Source organism: Phaethon lepturus, unplaced genomic scaffold, assembly GCF_000687285.1.
Source record: "Phaethon lepturus isolate BGI_N335 unplaced genomic scaffold, ASM68728v1 scaffold16139, whole genome shotgun sequence".
Lineage (NCBI taxonomy): Eukaryota > Metazoa > Chordata > Aves > Phaethontiformes > Phaethontidae > Phaethon > Phaethon lepturus.
Genome location: NW_010564276.1, coordinates 13,634 through 32,229, shown reverse-complemented (window position 1 = coordinate 32,229; position 18,596 = coordinate 13,634). Strand labels below are relative to the sequence as shown.

The 18,596-nt window shown below is 37.0% G+C and overlaps 1 protein-coding gene across 1 annotated transcript; it reads left to right on the top strand.

The window, feature by feature from the left end:
- Positions 1-57: 57 nt before the first annotated feature.
- On the top strand, positions 58-17,015 carry PLK4 (polo-like kinase 4; the record flags this gene model as incomplete). The annotated part of the gene is made up of 15 exons (XM_010294832.1): positions 58-153; positions 928-1,023; positions 1,118-1,232; positions 3,172-4,204; positions 6,214-6,314; positions 7,930-8,306; positions 9,214-9,318; positions 9,752-9,854; positions 10,682-10,831; positions 11,744-11,874; positions 12,689-12,780; positions 13,162-13,303; positions 15,022-15,162; positions 16,066-16,172; positions 16,916-17,015. Coding segments are annotated over 15 exons (2,889 nt in total), but the record flags the coding sequence as incomplete, so codon positions are not given.
- Between the last annotated feature and the right edge of the window lie 1,581 nt (positions 17,016-18,596).

Sequence of the window (18,596 nt, the reverse complement as noted above, 5' to 3'; positions counted from 1 at the left end):
GAGGCTTCGAAGCCTGGGCTGGGGCTGACGGCTATGATTTCTTTGTTCGTGCTGTAGGATTTCAAGGTGGGGAACCTCCTGGGGAAGGGCTCCTTCGCAGGGGTCTACAGAGCAGTATCCCTGAAAACCGGTCTGGAAGTGGCTATCAAAATGGTAAGGCAGCCAGCCAAGGAAGCATCTGTTTTCCGAGAGACTGAACAAGGGCAAGCTGCAACAGGTTGGGGTTAAGCGGTTGGGCATTCATGCCTGGATTTCTTGTTTGTATGTAACCGATATTTAGATTAGGATTCGATCCTGAAAGATGCAGTACAACCAAATAGACTGTACTGATAATTAATAAAAATGCTTACAGTGCTACTGAAAGAACGTAAGCTGAAGTAGTCAACACTGGGTGGACAATCAGTGCTGTAATTCTAACATGGAAATTTGTGACCACAAAAACTTCATTTAGAATCTTTCTGGCTGGAGAGGACCTGGAAGAAATGCCTTGAAAAGTTGCCCTCACTGCCAGAACAAACTTTGTTTGTGAAGGAAACTCACGTGTCACAGGTGTTTTGCCAGATTTGTTTATAACCTATAATACTTCTATTTAGCCACCTTTTCAATGTTTAACTATATTTAGCATACCTGCCTGGCAAAATCGGAATTAGGTTTCTCTGCTTCGGAATTTCAGAATTTTTTTTATCAGTGTTAGTATTGAAAATGTGAATGCTTGTCTACTTTCAGGCAGTTGTGTGTTCCTCCATTTATCTATGATATTTGTTCGTTAAAAGCATGTAGTAGGTTAAACTGTGTGAAAACTTGCTTATATTTAGAAGTTTTCAGGCGAACATGCATTGAATGTCTAAAATGTCAAGTTCACTTGAAATGAACATATACATAATCAGTGTTGCAGTGCTTGAAAAAAATATTGTGATCTGTTTACAGATAGATAAAAAAGCCATGCACAAAGTTGGAATGGTGCAGAGGGTTCAAAATGAGGTGAAAATACATTGTCAGCTAAAGCATCCATCTATACTCGAGGTAAGAATCATGTTTTTGTAGAGAGGACTGTATACGTGACTTGCTGTATAGTCTACACAATGTACTTCAATTTTTTCATTGTTTTATGTTCTAGCTTTATAACTACTTTGAAGACAGCAACTATGTGTACTTGATACTTGAGATGTGTCACAATGGTGAAATGAGCAGATATATAAAGAACAGAAAGAAACCCTTTTCGGAAGAAGAAGGTGAGATTTTTTTTTTTTCTGTGTAGCTCTCTTTGCATTAATGTTTTGGCTTAATAATTTCATTCCAGAGAAAGAATATTTAAAACTGCCATCATTCTGAACCAGTTTCGATATCTTAAAATCTTGTGATAAGTTATAATCTAGAGATTAATTACTATTACACATATATTTGCTTGAATTTCTGTACACTTTTGTTTCTGTTTATGCCATTTTACAGTAGCTTGTGCTATTTGGGGTTAAAAAAAAAAAATAGACAGTGAATTTAGAAGGCAAAGCTTACCTTTGTATGTAAAATTATGTCGAAGTATAGGTCAAGACTGGGAAGTTCCACAGAGGAAAACTGGCAACTTCACATCCACAGATTTGCTTTCTTTGTGTTGGACCTCTTCACTGCAGTATTACTGTATTACATGTCACCAGGTAGAAAGCTCCAAATTAGTTTGCCTTATGTAGTATCATTGGAAATATTTACTGTGTTCCAAGGTGTGTGGAAGTGAAGATAATGCAGGTACCTGTGTTGTTTAAGGGCTGAGTTAGCAAGGAAATATCCAATTGGACAATCCATCTAGAATTTTTGAAGGACTGGCAACTGAGGGGAGATTCTACTGTGGGTTTACTTCTGTTTCTTATGGGAAGCACTGGAAACCCTCCTTCCTTGGGAGTTAATTGTAAAAGTAATTCTAAAACTTTTTAAATTGGCTATATTACTCTTTTGAATAGTCTTTTGAGAAAGAGGTCTTGCAAAAAAAAATAATTGCACTTACGAATTTACTAGTTTCATTTTCTTACAGTTGAGAGTGAGAGGATTTCAGTTGGAACACAGATCACTGAAGGCCTAATCAGAACAGTGTAATTAAAAAAAAAAAAAGGCAAAGCAAGCTGCTGTGTATAATGTTTGAGGGCATAGCCAAACAAGCTGTTCTGGTTTCAGCTGATCTGGATTCAGTGGTTATTGCCTCTGCTGCTTCCAAAATTACGATGCTGGTCATCTCTTGCACAGTTCTGCCAGTTTACCTGCTTCTCTATCAGTTTCTAATCTGATTCTGTGAAACTACTATATATATGGATTTTTTGGAACCCAGATCACAGGACTGGATTAAAGGGGTACTGCTGTACAGGCATCATCTGTTTAATTTGGATCTGCTCCAGCAAAAATAGTTCATCTGATGGTACCTTAGTTCTAAAAGCTGATAAACCACTGACCTGGATAAAGAAGTCTTTTCCTTTGAGGAGTGGTTTCTACTAAGGTTTGTTACTCACCAGTCTTTGCCCTCTGCAAAGAGAAGGAGGAGGGCTGTAAATTTTTTGCTCTAGAAAGAATAATTCTTAAAATTGCTGTAATTGCAGCGTCATAACAAATGATGCTGTTTCAGCCTGGATAAGGATTTCTTACTCCTGCTATAACCTGAAACTCTTGAATATTCCCTGAATTTTGAATGTAATGGAACAGAAAGACTATCCTAGTATTGAGAACTTAGAAGTTTTTGAGAAATTTAAATACTACAAGCCTGGCCAGTTTGCCAATTATAAAACAAATATAATCCAAGTTGTCTCTTTACATTCTATAATCTGCCCATAGTGAAGCTGCTTGATTTTGTGTATTCGCTGTTTCTGAAAGTGTGGAGCAACTTAACTTTTTACACTCTTAAGAATCTTAATTTTTAAAAGTTTAGGCCAGTTGCAAATATCTCCAGTCCTGTTTACATTATTCTGTTAGAAAAGAAACAAATCAGATTGCTGCAGAACTTTTTTTTATGAACTTAGAACATAGTCATGCCATGTTGCTTAAAGCAAAAAGCAGAAAGTTAATTCCAATCTCATTAGCATGACACTTAACCTCCTTGTAACATCCTTGTTACAATAGCAGGCTTCAAAAACTTATTTTCACAGCTATGACTTCAACTTTATGACTAAAACATCTGGTTTTGTGTTTTGACAGCCCGACACTTCTTGCATCAAATTATTACGGGTATGCTGTATCTTCATTCTCATGGAATACTGCACCGGGACCTCACCCTTTCTAATATCTTACTCACCAATAATATGAATGTCAAGATTGCTGATTTTGGACTAGCAACTCAGCTGAAAATGCCTCACGAAAAGCATTACACCATGTGTGGAACTCCAAATTACATTTCCCCAGAGATAGCCACAAGGAGTCCACATGGACTTGAATCTGATGTGTGGTCTTTGGGCTGTATGTTTTACACTCTTCTTATTGGAAAGCCACCTTTTGACACTGACACAGTCAAGAACACACTGAATAAAGTAGTATTAGCAGATTATGAAATGCCAGCCTTCTTATCAAGAGAGGCGCAAGATCTTATACATAGGTTGCTTCGCAAAAATCCAGCAGATCGCTTGAGTCTTTCCTCAGTGTTGGATCATCCTTTTATGTCCAGGTGTAGCTCTGCACGGAGTAAAGATTCAGGAACTTCAGAAGATTCCATGGACAGTGGAAATGCTACCATCTCTACAACGTTCACAGGCTCTTCCAGTATCAGTACCAGTGGTTGCTTGAAGGAAAAGAAGAAGCTGTTAGTTGGACAGCCACTCCCAAATAAAATGACTTTTTTTCCTAAAAACAAGAATTCCACTGATACTTCATCTGTAGATGGAAGCAGTTCCTTTCATCAGTGGGAAATGCAGGGAAAAGAACTTGGTGTAACTGGCAGGGGAAGAACCATGCAACTTGCTGAAGAGAGACCACATTCACGCTACCTCCGAAGAGCCCACTCTTCAGATAGGTCTGGCACATCCCATAGTCAGACTCAAGGCATATCAAATAGTGTTGAAAGATGTCACTCTATGGAACTGCTTTCTAAGCCTAAAGTAGGAACAAGGGGAAATACAGAATGCTTTTCACCTGCAAACAGCTATACTGATATAGGAGAAATACTTAAGGAGAAGACTTCTAGTAGTTCTGGTTCTTTTGAAGGGCAAATATCTCCACCTGTAAGAGATGAACCACAGTAAGAATCAGTTTTTATTATGATGAAATTTCAACCTGCCTTGTATTTTAAATGCGTAATTTTTCCTGTAACTAAGCTGTTGTACGTGCCCAAAGTCTCTACGCTTGTAGCTTGAACACCAAATAGGAGGGGGTGATAGTTGATGCTGTTGCTATGTGGAGGTTTACCTCCCCACCGTCCCCATCTTAAAGTTCATAGATGCAGCATGTCAGCTAGCTAGATAGTAGCTTTTATTTATCCTGGTAATACTCTTATCATTGACTTCCATGTGCAGCAAGTTGAGTGGTTTTTTTTCCCACAGTAATCATAGTAGAGAGCCTTGCTAATTCTTCTTGGTAGAAGACATAGACTAGGACAGAAGGCATTTAGAGAGTGACTACCAATGTTTTTGCTTGCTGCTCTGGGTGCTTTTTGCTGTTCATCTTTAACTATGCCTTATGTTCAGACAAGATAAAAACCAAATTAAGTACAAAATTAGGTGATGGATTGTAAAAGTGGTATACCAGAAAAGGAAATCACACTCAAAAATAACTATCTGAAACTTAGTTCTGTCCTTAGTTGGAGCTTCTGAGTGAAAATCCAGCTGATACAAACCAACTCCAGTGTCAAACCTACAAGTGGTGCTAGGATGTTTTATGTGTTGGAGGCCTCTTCTTTGCCCTCTGTACACCAAGAGCCCTTCTTTGTGATACACTTAACTTGCCTATGCTCAGAAGTTTGCTTTGTTTTTTTCCATCAGCAGAATATCGAAGAACAATTTCCTATTTTAATACAAGGACTACTGCATATCTTGGTTTTTGCGGCTCTCCCCACGTGAAGAGTGACAACTTTGTGTGATGGTTTTATATGTTTTTCTTTTTGCAAATCAGTTCAGGAAAAATGCAAATGAGTGCTTTGCCCTGTAGAAAAAGTAAATGGAGTAAGATGACTGTTCACAACTGTTTGACCTAAGCCTCTGTTCAGAAAGTTCAGTGGGCATGTGCGTTCTTTCTAGTTTGAGAAATGTTTGATGAATCAAACAATAAATGATTTATACAAATGTTAACATAATGCTTACTTGTTTTCCCCATGACTTCATAAAGACATGCTACATGTAAATGTGACAATATTAATATGAGTGTGGGGATTAACTGAATGATTCCTTTTTTTAATGGTTGATTATAAGAGAGCCTCTTACATCTATAGTTGGCCTGCACAGTAGTCTGAAATACAAGGTTCTAAGACCTAAAGTAGATGCTTATATTCTGGGCAGAGTGGTGTGTGATAACTGAGTCCTTGCCAATGCTAAAGTAGTGATCATTGCAAAAAGAAAGTACAGACAAGTACAGGCTATGGAGACAGAAAACCTCACAGGAGCTTAGTGTGTATTTACAAGATCAGTGATTTTGCGGTAACTGTTTTTTTGTGTATTCTTCTTCAACATGTGGATTATAGCTTGATTTCACCAGTGACTACATGTCATTGTCTAAAAACCTGGTAAAAAATCTTTATAGTCTTTGGGATTTACTGTATTTTGTATAAACCCAAATTATTTTAGATTATCGGATTGCCTACGTATTTCAACTGCATATTTGTTATGCTGAATGTGATCCACTGGGGTCATGGGCATTAGCCCTGTGTCCTCTCTCAGGTTGTTTCCTCTACTGTGAATTAAGAACAAGATGTAAGAACAGCTGCTGCTGGCGGCATTATCAATAGTCTCTTTGTTCATATATGTCTGTCCCAAGAGTCTACTAGTGAGTGCTAACAGGCTTAAATTTGTGCTAAAAAATAGTAATAACTTTTCATTCCATTTGGAAACAGTATTTTATTTTTTTTAATGATTTATCCTATTAAGATTCCTCATGAAACAAGAAGCATATTCTATGCTGTCTAGAGCTGCAAAATGCCATCTGCATTTCTTAAATGTTCTAAAACTGTTGTGGTTTCTGCAGCTGTGAAATTATAACTTTTGTTGTGCAAGTGACTTTGATGTAATCTTGATGACATGTGTAACTCTTATTTTGCAGCTCAAATTATCTCTGCCCAATGAAACCCCAGGTTGGTTTGTTAGAGCAGAAGTCCCAGGCTGAAACAATGCAGCAGTGGCTTGGAAGCATGCAAACAAACGGTGTGTTGCTAATCAGTTGTATATTTTTGCATTCAAGTTGGAGTAGTGACTTGTAACTGTTTCTGTGGGTTTTTTCTGTATTTTCTTTCTTTCAACTTGTGACAGAAGGGGTATCTGTATGGCCAAGTAACTGTGATACCAGAGTATATTGCTGGCGTCCTAAATAACAGCAATTGGGTGTTAATAGAGGTTACTGCAGACAGACTTTTTTTTTTTCTGAGTTAAAAGTATGGGAGACCCTAAACTGACTTGTCACTGCAAAAAATTGACACAGATATTGAAAGAGGCAAAATGACTTCCAGCATCCCTAATCTTTAGAACCATTCCTAAGCAAGAAATACCCCATTGAAAACATTTTGTTCTCTCTCTTGGACTAAGCTGTAACATTTTAGTTTCCTGAGGTAGGAATTAGTTTCAGAAGGTTTTGTGTATAGTGCTCCTCTTGAGCTTTTGGGTTGGTGTAATGAACTGTATGTAACTGCCTTCATAAGACTGAATAAATTGTATGTTGAATGTCAGTACTTGGCTTCCTCAAATGAGGTCATTCTCTTCTTTTAGTATTTTAGGAAAAAAAAAAGGGGCAAAAAGAGAGGAAAACACAATTCTACAACCTGCCATAATTATTCAGTTGTGACCTGAAATGTGACCAAAATTTGGCAGGTGGCTGAAAAGCCTTGTTAATTTAGTTGTGCAAATATGCCTTAAGAGAAAATGGGGACCTCGGTGAATGAGAAAGATAATGAGTCTGCAGAAGGAGGGGTGGAGGAAAGGACAAAAGACACAGAAGGGAAGGAGGTGTCCTTTGTCATGCATCATATTACATCATTTACAAATAATGTAATTTAATCATAAAACTAAATCACAGATCCATTCTGGCCTTTTTTGTTTTGATATTCCTAGACTCCTTTCCAATTCCCTGTAGACAGGAAGGGATCATATGATATATGGGCTGAATAATCCTACCTAATTTTTGGTCCCTTCTCAACTGTTCTGCAACATGGCAGGAGGTGTGCAATACTTGTTTTAGGTGAGGTAAAAGTTGATCAAGGGCTTAAATATCAAAACTAGAGAAGCAGTTATAGGAAGTTTAAAAACAAAAATAGGTTTTTGTCTTTTAACAAGTGATTGGAAATAAACCAAGGGTTTTGGAGCATGCATTTAACATCTTGAGTACTAAAACCTCTGGTTGATGCTAAAATGCTAGTTAGTTAAGCTGAAACTTAACCACTAGTACCAAGTTTCATTTATCTGAATGGCAAGTAAACTGTGTTTCAACAGATTAAACTAATTCTTGTTTAAGTATCTATTTGAAATCTTAGTATGTTATTTATAAATGGTTTTGCTAGAATGATTTGATAGATGTTAAGACCAAAGGCCATCATAACTGAAATCCAGTAACAGAGTATTTTAAGTAGCAGTGGAATTTTGTTGGCATTGGTATTCACTGGTACTAAACTCATAGTCTAACGATTTGGACTTCAGACTAAAGAAATCTCATTCTGCCCTTAAATAAGCCTTCTAAGGTGGTATTCTGAAAAGCTTTTAAAAACATAATATTTTTTTTCTTTGTACTGTGACTTTTTGAATCCACAATGTACCTTTATGATGCTTTCAGTTCCGCTGAGGCCACCTGCAGACCTAACTGGCAACAGTAATGCACATGGAGGCTTTCGGTATCATCTGGATGTGCAGCAAGACACGTCAAGAAATGCATGGAACACCTTAAAAGATATAAGGAATCATGACGCATCTGTTGACTGTCTGCATTCTTTAAACCAGAGAAACCCAAAGAAATACATCCCTGGAGTTCTCTGCAAATCTGAAAAAATTCAACAATCGTCTTCTACATGTGGCCTTTGGTCAACTTCAGAGCAAAACCAAATGTGGGGCAAAGAACTATCAGGACATCAGAAACCTACCTTGCGAAGTATAGTATCACCTCTCTACGCTCACAGGCTAAAACCAATCAGGCAAAAAACAAAAAACGCAGTGGTATGTATCAGTTCTTGAAATGGAAACAACTTAAGTATTAAATATAGTGTGACTGTCTCTTAAAAATCACTTGGTAGACTACAAGCATTTGTTTCTATAGAACTTAATTTATAATAATTTAATTAAAAGTTTATTAGTAAGATGCATCTTAGTTTCTGTATATGGAATACTGTAACTTTGTGGTCTCTTCCTGCAAATAGTGACTTGGCATTGCTGTTAATGAGCAAAGAAACTGTAGGTAGACATAACAAATTAAATGCATATATACTTCCTACAATTTTAAAACTCTGTACTGCTTAGTTAAAATCTTAACATTGAAAGCTTAAACACAACTTGTACAGCTATGTCAAACACATCAAACACTTTTAAAGATTAGAAAAATAACTGGATTAGAAATTAAAATAGCCTTGCTCTCAAGTAAAAACGTGCATCTTTTTCCTATAGTACTGCTTTTTCCCTGTCTTGTGGGTGGGAAAGCAAAACAAATTCCATTAATTGTTACTGATCACATAAATTTTCTGGTTGGTTTGTTCCTGGTATCACCCTTTTGCCTTTTGTTCCATTTCTTAGTCTTGCTCATCCTGTCATGTTTCCCCCTGCCCCCCAATTTGGTTTAAAAAAAAAAAAAAAAACAAAAAACCCAGAGCTGACCTGTCTTTGTTTGATTTGTCACTTAAGAAGCCACACCCTTGCTGTGTGTGAGAAGGCTTATAACCTTCACTCATGTCGAAGTGTTCTGTTCTAATAGCACTACTAGTAAAAGTTACAGTAAAGAAGCATTTACAAGTTCACAGCGCATTCGAGGAAGAAGACCCTTTCTTTAAAGAATTTGTTGAAAGAAGTGCTGTCTCATTTTGCTGCAAAGTAAAGGTCTTTTTGTTTAACTAGTATATTTAATGTATTTTAGGTGAGCATTCTAGATACTGGGGAAGTGTGTATGGAGTTTCTAAAAGAGCACCATTCACAAGAACTTGTGAAAGAAGTTCTCAGAATATCTTGTGATGGAAATGTGGTGAGTATATTTTCAATTTCTTCACTATAAAGAAGACCTGTATAAAGACCTTAGAGTATCCCCTTCTTTCAGAATTGTTTTTATTTTGATTTAAGTGATTGTTTAGAAATGCAATGTTTACATATGCACAGCTATAAACTCCCTTTCCCCCTTCCACGTAGTACAGCCATACAAATATAGGTAGCAAGCAATTACTTCAGAGCAAAATTGGACTTGTAGCAAGCAATTACTTCAGAGCAAAATTGGACTTGACTTTTGAAACAGGCGAAGTATTGTTGAAAAACTGCTGCTGTTACATAATTACTTAGGGGAATAGAGCATTTGGGGTAAATCATGGTAATTAATTAAACTGTGACTTATTTCCATACCTGTTAAAAGTAGGGAGTGCTGTAGTAAGTTGCAACTGCAAACACCTTTTTCCCCCTTTTTGTAGATTGCAGTTTATCATCCAAATGAAGGAAGAGGTTTCCTTCTTGATGACAGACCTCCTGCTCCTCCTGAAGACATCTCTATGTATAATTTTGACAACTTGCCAGGTAACCTGAAATTTATTTTTAAGTTATGATGATTAATGTAATTTTTTAGTGAATCTTCTTTGAGACTTTTTAGCTTTTAGCCATTACTTTTCAGATAATTGTGAAGATAAAAGTGCTTTCAGAATAAGATTCAAACCACAGTTTAACTGGAAACTGTATTTTGAAACTTTACAAGATAGTGTAAACCCACAGGTTTTAAGTTATTTTGTATGGAAGTTATAAGGAGTCACTTACCCCTTTATAATGTAGTGTACTAAAATTAAAGCATTCATGTTCTTCTCCTTGTTCATATTGGAAAATGTTTAAATATGAATGGAGAAAATATTATCAAGTCAATTTTAAAACAGAGCAACTTTACTTTGTGCCTCCTAATACTTGTATTTTTCCCCTCCCTGCCCAAGTTACATACTTGAAAGCGTTGACAGAGTTATGTAGACAGCTGAAGAACAAATATAAGCTAACTATATGTTCTTGAGACAGGCAGACTTCTCTACTAACTAGAGATCAGAGAAGGGTTTTACCTAAAGCTGGGAAGCCAGCTGGGCCATGCTAGCCAGTTAAATGGTACATGCAGCTCTTCACTGTGTCGTTTAGGTTCTGAACTGTATTAATTGAAGCTTTCAAGTGAAGCTATTGAAAATGCACACTTCTCTCAAAGCTGGTGGAAAGAAGTCAGTTTCTTTGAAGATGCTTCTGTAAAGTACTTAAATATTACTCACAACCTTCAGCTATCAAATACCTATTTTAAATTACTTTTCTCTTAAGCTGGTGCACAGTGTTTAATCTGATGACTTCTATCAAAAAGTTTTTAAAATTTTCTTTTTTAGAAAAGTACTGGAAAAAATACCAGTATGCAGCCAAGTTTGTGCAGTTGGTAAGAACAAAAACCCCCAAAGTTACGTTCTACACAAGATATGCCAAGTGCATGTTGATGGAAAATTCACCCACTGCAGATGTTGAAATTTGCTTTTATGATGGTATGTATTCATTTTTCAATTATGCCAATAGTCACATCATGTTATTAAAGCTGCACTAAAATACTGACAAAGAACACTTCAGGTTAAAGAAAATACTAGAAACTTATTTTGCCACTCTGCCTTTATTCTAGCACTTGCAGATCAATTTATTATTCATTAGTTCCTTACTGATATCCTCTTCAGGAAGCACATGTTGCAAAAGTGTTACTTAAATTACACCTCACTTTTATGCATGAGCTCTTCTTTGCATCTACATCTGATAGTTAACCTACTCAGTGAAAGGTGGATCCCTGCTCCAAGCTTTCCATTGTTAACTGAGGTAATAGTATTACCAAGAATGCTCACTGGAGAAAGCAGTTGGCTGCCTTCTCCAACTCTGCCCTTCATAAACTAGACTGCCCTGACAATTGTTTTCTCACTATGGACTACTGTCAGCTAGTTTGATTTGCCACGTGCATAGACATACCCGAACAGAATTTATGACAAAAAAAAGACTTAAGAGCTCTGTGGTTCAGTGTGCCACTGACATTGAAAGAATGGGTGTCTTTTTAAAAACTCTATTCAAATACTAATAGAGCCTACTTAACCAACTTTTGGCAATACCGGTAGAGACATTAATTTTTGTCCCAGATTTAGAAAGGTAGTTCCTAAAATATGTAATAAATGCATTATTCGGCCCATTTAAGTAGTGATCTTTGGCCACAGAGAGCATTCTGTTAACATCACAGTTGCTATTTAAGTGGCTTTGTATTTCTGCTAGACATAGAGCTCATGCAGGAGTGGTTTTATTCTTGCAGTAATTAAGTCAGTGAGATGCACTTGAGTAGAGTAGAATGTGATAGCAGAAATCTCTATCTTATAGATGCTGGTATTTTATACAATTCACACTAGGAATTTTTATGTTTTTTACAGGAGCAAAGATACACAAGACAGCTGGTATAACTCGGGTGATTGAAAAATCAGGGAAATCCTTCACTTTGAAAGGAGACAGCGAAGCAGGTTTGAAGAAGGAAATACAAGTTTATATGGATCATGCAAATGAGGTAAACTTATGTAGACGTTTTTCAGTGCAAAGCAACTTTCTGGAAAATTCAGTTTTTCACAAATGTACTTCTGATGTTGCTTTTCATATTTTTATTACACTAATAAGGAGGGATCATAAAGTCTTTTTTGGAAGAGCAAATATCAATGTAGAGGTAACAGTAACAATGCCTCACAATGAAGACTGGTAGAGGAAATTCTTACTAGTGTGTAAAGCAGGCTTGCCTGTATGGTGAAAGGATTAAACAGAACAGATGAAAGCTTTATGCAAGCTTAAAAAAAAAAACCAAAACAACACTACCCCCACCCCCCCCCACCCCACCCCCGAAACCAAACCACACAACAAAAACAAAACACAAAAAAACCCCACAAAAAAAAAAAACAAAAACCTGCCAGGTGTTTAACTGGTCTGCCTGCTGTGCGTTCCATCTCTTGTTTCATGTCACCCCAATTAGCAGTCACAAGAATTTTTTTGTCTATGAACTTAGGAAATAGCAAAAATATAGGACAGATTTCCTATTCAGTCTTCCTTATGTTCTGTTATTTTCTGGAATAGAATTCAGAGGTCTTCTAGTTCTGCTAAAAGGGGGAGTTGTTGTGATTACTAAGAGCATAATTCCAGATGTGCTGAAGTTAGAAGGGAGTCTTGCTGTAGTGTAGTTTTTTGAACCTCTGCCATGGTACATGAGTGCAGCTATTCTCGATATTCAGTACCATTGAAAAAAGCATTTCCTTGTGTCAGCTCACCTGCCACAATAAACACATATGGAATAGTTATGCTGTTCTCAAACTTTAACAAGCTCCTCCTAATTCCAGGGACACCGTATATGCCTTGCACTGGAATCTGCTGTTTTGGAAGAAGAGAAAAGGAGTGAAAGTGTTCCATTTTTTCCAATAATTGTTGGAAGGTAATATCTTTCACTGGAAAATACTCTTACATTTGAATATTCCCACTAAGCAGCCTTATGCAGCTAATGTTTGCAGAAGCCAGGTTTGTTTAATGGGGGCTCATAGTCATTAGCAAGATAAATATTAACTGGATAGCATGTATGAACACCTTATTTTGGACCTGCAAAGCCTCCTTTGATACTAGAACAACATATACTTGTGGATTTAGACTAAACCACACTAACAGTTAACATGTGTAAAAACAATTCTGCAGAAGACCAGTGCCATCAAGTGCTTTGTACAGTTGATGGTAAATTGAAGGAAAAGCTAAGCCTCCTCACTTTTTTTCTTTAGTCCCTTTTGGACAGACTTTTTCCCAATTTGTTTCATCTTTTTTCCAGAAAACCTGGCAATACTGAATCGCCACAGGCTGTAGCACCTCCATTGTTGGACGATACAAACTGTTCAAAAGAAGTGATGGTGCTGGATAGCAATATAGCTGCCAGTTCTACTCCGGTTCAAACTTCAAACTGTACACCTCCTGTAAGTACACAAGAACATTCAGTGGAGACTGCTGTCCGGTAGAAATTAAAATACTACTGTTTTATTTGACCTAATGGAATTACACTTGTATGGACATAAGCTTTTATTAGCTGTTTGTGAGCATCTTGGCTAGAAATGTTAACTTTTATTTCGACTAACTTTTGATATCTGGACTTAAGATCATCTGAAAAATCAAAATCCTCCAAAACTTTGCCACAAATGACTCCTTGGAACACAGCTGGAAAACTGCCTAGTCATCTTATACAGCACAGTCTTCAATTTGTTTTGGAGAGCTCTGATGTGCCCCCAGGCCTGTACATCAAATGATAGTCACAGGAGATATTAGCACTTGAGGCTACTGTTCTGAAATAATCAAGTGTTAGTGCGTATTGAAAAAAGCTTAAGTGTAGATCTACTTATATGTATAGCAAACAAGGCTTTGTGTGCAGTTTCACCCAGTTTAAAAGACCCACCAAGCTTCAACTGCTGCATCACAGCCCTGATACAGCTTCCCCAGCCGACAGAATTATATTGGGATTGTGGCACACTGCGTTTGTATCATCTGAACTTTGTTGAATTTATGTGGGTCTGCATCTCTGTTCTTTGATTGTGTAGCACGTGTCCTTAGTGCAGAATCTGCCAGTTTTCGCTTGACTGAAATGAACCTGGCAACAGAAATCCCTTAGGGCTTCAGTACTAGGGGGGCTTCAGTACTAGGGTTCATTTTGACACTGACTTAAGGTTACTCATCACCAGAGTTCTAACTTGAGGGTTCAGCATTCAAACTCATTCTTTGTTTGCCATATAGCAAACACTTAGGTACTTGTAAGACTCTCACTGTTTCCTTCCTCTTCTGAATTTGTATTTCTGAGCAAAATAACACAATAGCTGGTTGCCTTTCCATGTTACTATTGACTCTTTCTGTCAGTTTCTTTATACTTGAACTAGATCTGTATATCCTGAGGTACAGCTTGTTGTTTCTTTCAGGTTCCTGTAATTATCTGGATCCTGATCTCTTTCCTGACCAAGTTGTCCTATTTCAGAGGCATCACCTGACTTGCATCTTTTCACTGAACCTTGAATCTTAAATGCTGCTAGGGACACCACCTCATCTCTGTGACAATGCAAGGGGATATCTGAGTAGCAGAATTTTTATAGAAGCAGACATGTTCCTCCTAGACAGTAGTGGCGGTGCTGCCCTAAAGGCCTCCAATGTTTGATCCTCTATTATCCTTAATTCATCACTTTTGTCTCTCCAAACCTATAACAGACTCTGTATGCACTGTAGAACTCTTCTATAATGTCTAATATTCTAGTTGCCAATTAATAGCCATGTCCATATTTTTGTAAACTATTGCCCAAGGTCATGTGAATGAGGGCTGTTTTATCTAACACATGCTGAACATTTTTGCTGCAGATGGACAGGTTTTTCTGACAGTCGAATAAGAAAAAAATGGGGTTTAAGTAGAAAAAGTCTGCTTAGGGAAAGTAATTCCTTTGAGTATAGGGAAGTGGTAGAAAAAAGGTGATAATACTGAGAAAGTCATACAAAATCCTATGGGGGTTTTATAATGTAATGCTGTTAAGTGAAGCAGATAGGCTAAATCTCTCTGTATATATGAAGAGATTAAAACAGGTTGTAATTGGCTACTATAGTTGGTACATAATCAGTTGGATTAATGCTAAGGCTGCTAATACTGTGTGTCTCTGGGCTTTAGGTGGTGCCATATGAAAAGTCTACGTTTATGACTAACACTGCTGAAACAACATGCTCCTCTGTTCATCAAATGGAATGCAGTCCAAACTCAGCCCAACTTTTAAAATCTGTCTTTGTGAAAAATGTTGGTTGGGCTTCTCAGGTGAGAAATTAATACTGATGAAGGTGGGAACTTGTTCTTTTTTTCCTATTAAACTTGAGAGATATATTTTTAATTCCATTAACTTTAAACTAGATTTGTGAGAAATATATGAAGTTGTGCTCTGCCAGAGTTTAAATCTGAACATTGGTAAATTCCAAATAAATACCACAGTGAACTACGCAAGTAGAAGAAACTAAAATAACGGTTCACTATTTCAGTTTCACTTATCACAATTTTCCTGTGGTGCTTAGTGCTTATTTCAGTGTCTTGTCATTTAAATTTGACTCTAGTGAAAAACTGAAGCTGTTAAACTTGTGTCTGTTCACTAATGTAGATGTAAAGGTGTCATGTCAAAGTGTTTTTAGCAGATATGTACCAGACCTGTGCAAGAAGAATGAACCTACCTATGCAACAGGAAAAGCTGTTTCCTTACAGAGAAACTTTTCCTCTGCTTTTCTGTGGGACCAGCCTTAGATTTAAAAAATGGTTCTCTGCAATGCAGATAAAGTAAGATTTTCCTCCTAACAGGAAAAGTTTGCTTTATGTATAAAAACTTTAAAATGTGTATAGCTGTGAACTCTCACAAATGAGCCTTCTATTCTATGTTTGGTCCTATTTAAAATTTCTCTAGGAGTGGTTAAGCTAAAGGTACTTCTTTATTTAACTCTGATTGAAAAGGAGGGCTAAAGCAGAGTATCTGAAACCTTAGGAAGGCTGATTCTTGAGACTGTATGAGACTACCTACTCCAAAGTATTACACATGCAGTCTTTATCTCTGAAAGACTGACCAAGATACCCAAGTTACTTCAGCAATTATGAAAAACTTTCAGCTTCAATTATTAGAAAAGTTCTAGGTATGTCATCTTATGTCTCTATGTATTTTATGTCAACTTCTCTTGTTAGCTGATGAGTGGAGCAGTATGGGTTCAGTTTAATGATGGATCCCAACTGGTAGCCCAAGCAGGTGTTTCTTCTATCACTTACACATCTCCAGATGGCCAGACAACTAGGTGAGTCTATTACTGCTGTTAAAATAGTTCTGTTTTTATTGTCAGTGCAAGGCTGTTATACATAAGGTAAATTTCATAGCTGCTCTTCATTTTGTGTTGTAAATATTAAAACTTAGCTTTTTAAGCACTTCTAAGTTGATCAGCTTCTATAAGCTTAGTAAAAAAACCCACCTATATAGCTTTGACTGAACTCTGGATAACAAATGAATAAAAAAGCTGGGAATGCATCTAGTACTTGGCGTCCACAGTATAGCCACTATTCATGTAGAGTATTTAAAAGAGAAGGGGAGAAAAGTAAGGTTTTAATACTTTTTTTCCAAGATACTGCTAGATTAGGGAGATGGTATGCCAACATTGACGCATATGCCTGAAGTGCTCAGGAAGTCTTGCATGTCTTTCAGACACTGGCCCTTTCCCATACAAATATAGCCACTCAGTAACTTGCTTCCTTTGTGCAAAGTTTGACACAGTAATACACAGTCTATTCAGACACTATTGCCACTTTAAACCTTTACATGGTATTTTCTTAATTGGAAACACTTATTTCAGTTAAATATGTAAAGGGAAGAGGGGCCTGGATTTAAGTGATCAAGCTCCAATGAATGTCCTTAGATGTACTTCACATCCACTTGATTTAGTGGTTTGCCTATTTTTGAGGCAAGTTTTGAAATAATTTATACTGTCCTGAAATAAAAGTAATTATTTCAAGCATCTAAATTTTGTGTGTTTATTTGCCTTTCTAGGTATGGAGAAAACGATAAGTTGCCAGAATATATCAAAGAGAAGCTGCACTGTCTGTCTTCTATTCTTGTGATGTTTACCAATCCAGCTGGTCCCCACTGATTAAGGCGAAGCAGGTGTTGGGACACAAGAGCTTAATATACTCACTCACTGACTTTCAAGTGATGTGACTGATCCTACTCAGCTTATGCAGAAATTCTTCCAAAAGCTGGTTAAAAAAAAAAAACGAAAGGGTTGCTCTGTTTACGTGTAGCAGCTTGCTTGTAAAGTATCTTACAAAACATGTTTTTCCTCAATGATGGATAAACTTGCTCAAGCAAAACTTTGAGCAACTTTGTTCTAGATAGCATCAACTTTTTGGGAATAATCTGAATCTTGTATTTTTTTTTCTTCCCCCACTGCTTACTCAGTGCCAACAATCAAGGAAAATGCATCTGTGCTGCTGAAGTGTTTGTATTTGTAAATAACTTACATTTTTATGTCTTAGAAGTAATATATGTAAATATGTATATGTTTTATAACTGTTTGTTTTAATTTTTTGTAGCAGTAGCTTTCACTTGCCTGCACAAGCATTTTATTAAAAAAAATAAATGCAGTGGTAACTGTCCAAATCTGCTTACTTGTTGCATGTTCAAGTGATGGTTTATTGAGAGCCCTTTCCTCTAAGAATTATGCTTGATTTATAATAGGAGCTGAACTGGTATCTTAGAGCATCACATGGTGGGAGTTCAAGGGCTGTGTGAAACACGAAGTTACTCCTAACTTGCTGAACTGAGAAACTGTACTGTGCTTTGTATATTCAATATTTAACCTCTGGCCTAAACTGACTAAACCCAGGAGCACAGGTGATAAGAAAGCAAACTACCCTTACTGTAGTAAAAGGTAGGAAAAATGTAAGCCGTGGTAAGAGAGGATCCAAAATGGTGTCAGTGAGTGGGAAGAGGGAGAGTTTCAGCAGAGCTGAAAGTGGCTTGTGCATGTAGTCTAGGCATGACAAACTGAGCTGTAAAAGCCTCAGGAAAGAGATGATACTCCAATACAGCTCTTTCAAAGCTGTAAGCACAGCACAGAGCTGCATCCTAGCCTTGATTAAGTCAATTCTTACTCATCTAGTCTCTATTAGAGACAATTTTTATTTTGTCATGTCCAAATCAAGGAAAGAGCTTGAATCAAGAATGTGGCACCGGAACCATGAGAAAAGATATAAGTAGCACTGAAAAAGCCTGAAATGATTCTCCAAACAGAATTTTGTTAACGCTTCTTTTAGTTAAGAAGCATACCTTCTCATGTTTGACCTTAATACTCAGACAGAATGACTGCATGGTAAAATGACTTAACTATTATAAGTCTTTGTAGACTCTAGGGTTTTTTTGAACATACCTGTAGATACAAGCATGTGTACAAACACAGCTTTCTTAGAAAAAAACATTCTGGTTTAGTACTTTTAAAAGTCAATTTGATTTAAGAAGCAAGTAAACCTTGATAAGATATGGGTCAGCACTGCATGTTAAAAACTCTCATTATCAGCCACAATGATTATCTTTATTTCAGACATAATCTAGCTTGATGTGCCAGCTCAACACACAAATAGTTGAAGAAAGCCTAAGGGGCAGACACCAGAGGGCAGAAAGGCATAACTGTTCCTTAGAAGCCACCTGATTGTTCTTTCTAAGCAGTGTGACT